At 51.5% G+C, this 6862-nt stretch overlaps 1 protein-coding gene across 1 annotated transcript in view; it reads right to left on the minus strand.

Moving 5' to 3' along the window:
* Positions 1 to 2447: 2447 nt before the first annotated feature.
* LOC130392351 (rapamycin-insensitive companion of mTOR-like) overlaps positions 2448 to 6862 on the minus strand; it is a 27492-nt gene continuing 23077 nt past the window's right edge. The window contains exons 33-37 of the mRNA XM_056602840.1: positions 6652 to 6852; positions 5108 to 5260; positions 4081 to 4204; positions 3091 to 3229; positions 2448 to 2537 (exon numbers count right to left, since the gene is read on the minus strand). Coding sequence (XP_056458815.1) covers positions 2448 to 2537; positions 3091 to 3229; positions 4081 to 4204; positions 5108 to 5260; positions 6652 to 6852 — 707 coding nt within the window. The remainder of the gene's footprint in view (positions 2538 to 3090; positions 3230 to 4080; positions 4205 to 5107; positions 5261 to 6651; positions 6853 to 6862) is intronic.

The following is a 6862-nucleotide window of genomic DNA, read 5'->3' on the forward strand; positions in this document are numbered from 1 at the left end:
GGTCTACATATATCTTGGCGATAGCTTAATAGGTTGCAACGGTGGACTGAAATCACTTCATGGCAAGATGTGACCGCTCGATAAATAAGTAAACAAAGAAGTTTGTTATTTTTTAAACACAACATGTTTGGAAGCTAACATTCAGCTTCAGTCTGAGCTTGGATGATTTTTTCTGAGCCCCCCCAAACCAGGCCGGTGCCTGGCAAAAGAGGCCCGTTCAAGATTCTGATTATAATTTGGGCAAGTGAACATTACATTCGGGCAAGTTGAACCTGACCTTTACTTGCCCGATGGGCAAGTGATTTTGAAACCTTAGTGTCAACCCTAGAGTCAGGATAAAAAACCAGAGGACAGAAGACTTTTGGGTATCAATGTTTTGTTTTTATTAACAATGCATCCCTTAGATAGGATTGTATGTTTTCTTTAGGTCAGCAATGCCCCCAAAACATACTGTACACATTATACAAGGGAAACCACGATTTCAGGCGACAAAAACAAAAAAAATCTTTTAAATTATAATACAGTCTTGAGGAAAAAAAATATAAATAACTTTTTTCGTCTCTGGTGGAACTCACTTTATGGTACAGACATACAATAAATAGACCGTTTCTGTCGTCGCTCCACTGATCTATGAATCTTCTCTCTATGAGTCCCATTTTGTGTAGCAGCATAATAGCAAAAAACATAACAAAAACAAGCCCAACTGATCAATTTCCCAGGAATTAATCATCGCATATCCCCCCCCCCCCCCCCCCCCCCCCTGGCCCACCCTCCCCCCATCTCAGCCAACCACAGACAGTGATATTGCATTGTGGGAAGAAATAAAACCCAACGTGTGTCAGAGATAAATTAGACTTACGGCAATCTAAACGGCGACATCTAAAAGGCAGCCTTACCGTAAGTGAAAAACGTCTTTAAAAGCAAGTGAGGAGGGGGGGGGGGGGGGGGGGTAGGGTTGGGGGGTCACAGCCGTGCCATGCTACTGGGTGCATGCAGCGGGGGGCAGTAGAAAGGCATGGGACAGCTCGGGGCCCCACCCCATGGACAGGGGCCTTAGTGAGGGAGGGGTGAGGGCCAGGCCGAGAGTTAAAGCAGTACCTATCGAACGAGAAAAGAAACAGCAGGCAAGGGCGAGGGTTGTAGAGAGCGCCCCGCCTCAAGGGGGGGGGGGGGGGGGGCCCGGGCCCCGGCGACGGGCTGTGGAGTCGGTAAAAGCCGAGGCTCTCGCCAGGTTTTTGAGGGCCTCGCTGTGGGTGAGAAGGGGGGGGGGGGGGGGGGCTGTAAACTAGCAGGGTGAAGTAAAGCAAAGACGCGCCGGACCGGTGTCTCCGGGTACAGCTGTGTCAGCGCTCCGGGGTAGTAAACTAAACTTAAAGCGACACTCGTTAGGGTTTGATTGTCTTGAGATTTTACAAAATAGAAAAAGTGTTCAGCGTGACAGGGCTGACGAGAGGCTACGGAGGACGAGGAAGAAGAGGAAGAGGAAGAAGAAGAGAAGGAGGAAGAGAAGCAAGCGATGTCAGCCTGGCAGCACACAGAGCGTTGTGGGAGAGGAGCCCTTAGGGGCTGTAAAGTAGGGTTTTTCTTTTTTATTATTATACGTTAAATAGCAAGACATTGTGTAGTGTTTTTTTTTTTTCTTCTTAAAAAGGAAACAATATGGTGGGCTTTGGGGGGGGGGGGGAGGGGGGAATAAAACAAATACAAAACAAACAAATAAAATAAAAGTCATCACTTGATAGACACGACAACATGCCCTATTCGTCTCTGGACCGAGAGAAAGCCCCGCCTCTGGAAGAAGAGAGATCGCAGGCGCTTTCTGTCGGCGGTGGCTTGTGCTGCGCTTGGTTTGTTTCTTTTTAAAACACGGTGGGGGGCCGCCGCACGACGGCGGAGAAGACCGCGACCGCCCGGGAAAAACACCTGAACGCCATCTTGGATGGACGGGCTCCCACTTCCTGCCCGAGACACCGCTACGGGGGGGAGGGGGTACAACTACTGTTGTTGTCGTTGTTGTTGTTGTTGTTGTTGTTGGCACCGGAACATCACCAGCCCCCGACCCTCAGGTGTTGTTTGTGTAGCGCCGACCGTCACACATCACAAAACAATGTCCTCCGGTCCTCCTCCTCCTCCTCCTCCTCCTCCTCCTCCTCCTCCCCCCATTGTCTTGTTCAGAGTCTCCTGCACTCTCATCCTCGCAGCCTGTTTGTGCACATGTGTGTGGGTACTTGTTAGTGTGCACATGTCTGCATGCGCGTGTGTGTGCGTGTATGTACGCGTGTGTATGTACGTGTGCGTGTGTGTATGTACGTGTGTGTGTGTGTGCGTGTGTGTGTGTGTGTGCGTGTGTGTATGCGTGTGTGTGCAGAGAGGGCCGGGCGGTCAGAGCGGAGCTGTGCGGGGCGGGGAGGGGGGCGGGGCGGGGCGGGGGGCGGGGGGGGTTCGGATCAGGAGTCGTCAGTCGGGGCCTCGGGGTCTGCGTCTTCCTCCACGGCTCTGGGGGCCTTGGTCAGGATGGCGTCCGCCTCCTCGTACATCTGGGAACGGAACGGCAGCGTGAGCACACGGGGCCGGCGGAACTCATCCCCGTCGCCCCATCAGCAAACACCGGCGAGGGATAAAGATGGCGCCATTTTGGACAATCCTACAACAGCTGTTGTTGAGGAGGTTAGCATCGATGCTAACCTCCTCAACAGCTGCTGGTGAGGTGGTTAGCATCGATGCTAACCTCCTCAACAGCTGCTGTTGAGGTGGTTAGCATCGATGCTAACCTCCTCACCGGCTGCTGTTGAGGAGGTTAGCATCGATGCTAACCTCCTCAACAGCTGCTGTTGAGGAGGTTAGCATCGATGCTGCTGCTATTGAAGGGGTTGAACCTGGTCTAGAGCGTGTGACCGTAATTCAATGAAAGATGAACAAAGAAAGAGCCCTGAATGCTTTTAAGGGACATTTAAGTTAATGGATGTTGCGGAATCTGATTGGGTAAAAATCAGCTGATCCAATCAGACGCAAAGGAGACTTGATCGGCCGCATTCCACGAAAACGAGGACCCAATGAGTCGATTGAAGGTTGTGTGATGGAGGTACGTACGGGCATGAAGTGCACGTCCTGGAAGAGCTCCTGGATGAAGCGGCGTGAGGCCAGGCGGAACATGCAGTGGGCCAGCAGGTGGGACACCTCCGAGTACAGGCAGATGTCGTCAAACGCATACGGGAACTTCTCCTTGATCCTGCAGAGGGGGGGGGGGGGGGGGGACGCCAACACAGCACGGAGAGGTCACTCTCCACGCACCGCAACACGTCACCCTTAAAGGGCTCGTGTCAGGCCACCAGGTGTGGGTGTGATTCGCTGGTACAAGCCGTTGTGACATCTCAAGTGGGCGTGTCCACCCAGATTGTTGAAGGATAGATGAGCAACGTTTGCTACGGTCCACTGGGTAGGCTGGTGGACTCATCTATCCAGCGTATATCTAGGTGGACACGCCCACTTTTGAAAGTCATTCCTTCCCTGTGCCAAACGGCTTGCACCAGGTGATCACACCCACAACCTGGTGGCGTGACATGAGCCCTTTTAGAGAAGCAGGAAGACGTTGGTCGCTCTCTACACGCAATGTTTTGAAAAACCCAGACAAATACAGGCTCAGTGCAGTAGATGACGTATAAATATATAAATACAGAATATAATCATCAACAATGGTGTGTGTGCGTACATGTCTCCACTGAATGAGGTGTGCGTGTGCTTCCTGTGTGTCTGTGTGTTAGAGTGTGGACATGTCTGAAGCATGTCTCTCAGATAATTTTTTTGTAACTGAGAACTTTGAAATTTCGCCATAAATAGAGAAAAAATAAAATGTTCCAATCAAAAACGATATACAGATAAGTATCCAGCTGTTCTGCCCTTTCTAGAAAACATTTTTAAAAATTGAAAAAATCGGTTATGTTAATTTTGGGATCGTAAAATCGAAATCCCGATCAAAATTAGATTAATCGCCCAGCCCTAGTGTGCATGCTGTGTGTCTGTGTCTGTGTGTGAACACGTCTGTGTGCCCGTGTGCGTGTGTGTGTATGTGCGTGTCCCTACGTCAGCAGCCCCGTCTCGTGGCCCTTGGTCCCGACGGAGGAGCTCAGGTTGACGATGAGCCGCAGTACCTCCTTCCTCAGCAGGGGGCGACAGGCGGGGGCGTCGTCCAGCAGCGCCCTGCCAGCTGACGCACACACACACACACACACACACACACACACACACACACACACACAGGAAGAGGAGGCGGTCAGCGTCGGGGCCAACCCGCTGACCCGGAGTGTGAGAGCGTGGGGACTATGGTCGATGAGACACACGGATACAATCTGTAGGCTGAATAACGGCTATAAAGGGAGGGCGGGGTTCCCCTCCCAAGGTGTGGCTCTGATAGACAGAGCTCTAACAAGCCCTCCTTTATTCCCTCTGTGGGAATAAAGGTCACTTTATTACCCTCTACCCGTTTATTATGACGTGACGGATCTCTGATTACTTCCTGTTTGTTTGGTTGGTGTGTATTCTTTTACTACCATGACTACTGTTGTAAAACAAAGTGCCCCTTGGGGACAATTGACAGGAACTCTATCGAAACCCTGCGCGTCACCTAACCCTGACCCGGCATATCAGCCATCCCTAACCCCTGCATATCACCTATCCCCACCTCTGCACATCACCTGTCCCAAACTCTGAGTATCACTATCCCCGGCCCTATGATGGGCATCACAGTGAAAGGCTGGTTAAAAAGCCGTTAAGACCAGGGTTCGAACAAAGTCCATGATAAACTGCTTTGACGCCTTCCCTGTTGTCCCCCACCAAAAGGGGTACACGGGTAGAAGTGGTGAGTTACCCCCAGATTGAGGACATTGTGAGCACACCAACACAAACATCGACATCAGGGCGACTTACGAGAAGTACATTTGTCAAAGGAAAGAGAAACAACAACAATGTACCGCTGTCGGTACACAACAAAGCTAGCTACGATAAGATGCTACACAACACTAGTACTCTTTTTTTAAATCAATATCCAATTAGTGCGTAGGAGGGGTGTGGGGGGGGGTAAGGGGGGACAACAGAAGCAGCTCTCCCTCACCGACGACGACGTCCCCGGGCGTGGGCGTGCTGCACACGGAGCCCTGGGACACGGCGGCGTCGCTGCAGACCGAGCCCCCCGAGAACGACGGGGGCATGGCCTCCAGCCGGTGGCCCCCGCTCTGGCTGCTCCACGACGCAAACTCCACGTAGTCTGGGGGGGAGGGGGGAGGGTTAACATGGCGCACAGCGGGGTTGGGGGCGTGTCCTGACGGGTGCGTCTGAGCATGTGCGGGGTGGGGTCAAGGGTGACGTTGGAACGTTTCATATTTTAAAATGGCGTAAAATGATAATCCACGCGCTTGTATTGTTCACCGAGGACCAATGGGTGTTCTACAGGTTCTCCCCAGTTTTACTATGAAAGGTCATAAACATAGAAATATGAAATATGTTATCATAATGTCACATTATGTAATAAGTAGGCACAATCGGACACTAGTTGAATTGTAAAAAAGATAAAACTAAGGGAAGGGGATTTATTGGTGTGTGGCGACACAGAAGGGAGTGTGTGTGTGTGTGTGTGTGTGTGTGTGTGTGCGTCCGCACACAGTATCCAGTGAGCATGGTCAGGCGCCACTCCCTCCCATCCCAGTTTACTGCCACACAGCAGTGCGTGTTAGTACGTGCGTGGCCTGTCACCGGTGCGTGCGTGCTTGCATGCGTGTGTGCGCAGTCACCGGTGCAGGAGTGAGTGTGTGTGTGTGTGTGTGTGTGTGTGTGTGTGTGTGTGTGTGTGTGTGTGTGTGTGTGTGTGTGTGTGTGTGTGTGTGTGTGTGTGTGTGTGTGTGTGTGTGTGTGTGTGTGTGTGTGTGTGTGTGTCAGAGTTCCCGTTGTCCGGTAATTACCGGTCTTTGACCGGAAAAAACTGAGGAGGACCGAAAATTAGGACCGGAAATAAGGCCCCGTCCACACGGAGCCGAAACGGGCGAAAACGATCCGGTTTCGTTTTATGCGGAATATTGAAGGCGCTGGTTCTCCACAGAAAAAAGTGGAGCGCATCAACCCTGCGCCGCTGCGCGCATACAGCATGAGCGCTGTATACAAACATTCAGTCACGAGGAGATTCAACCTTTTAAATTGAGCAGGAATACTTTTGAATGTGTTCATTTGAATTGTGTTTAAATATGCTACAGTAGTCATTTGTTTAGTCAATTCATGTAAAACAATGAGGGTTTTGATTGTAGCGTAGCCTGTGTGATAAAATAAACAGGTTGTTACATTTCGTGCACTCGCTCAAATTGATCGCTATAGACTACCGTAGGTTTATGAACTAAACGGCGGCAAGCTAGCGAAAGCCGGCGGCAAGCTTTGCGGAGTACCGGTATTTAACAACCATGGCGAATCAAAATATGATCACACACTTCTTCTTCTTCTTCTTCTTATATAGCCTGCCTATCATTTTTTTTTAAGTGCGATAAACACGGACATTATCCGATCGATTTTTTTCCAATTTGACCGGTAAAATGAAACCTTCCCGGTCACATGACCGGCACCAATTTCTTCTAGCGGAAACACTGGTGTGTGTGTGTGTGCGTGGCCACCCACCGGTGCGCGAGTGCGTGCCGTTGATGACCAGCTGCGCGGGGAAGCCCATCACCACGGCCCCCACGCAGTACAGGCAGTTGTCCTCCGTGTGCTCCTGCAGCCCCGAGTCGTCGCCGCCCGCCGGACTCTGGCCCTCGCCGCGGGTCGCGATCAGCTCCGAGATGCTGAACTGCTGCCGCAGCACGTGGATGGGGGGGCGTTCTGTGGGGGG

This window comes from Gadus chalcogrammus, chromosome 11 (assembly GCF_026213295.1).
Source record: "Gadus chalcogrammus isolate NIFS_2021 chromosome 11, NIFS_Gcha_1.0, whole genome shotgun sequence".
NCBI lineage: Eukaryota > Metazoa > Chordata > Actinopteri > Gadiformes > Gadidae > Gadus > Gadus chalcogrammus.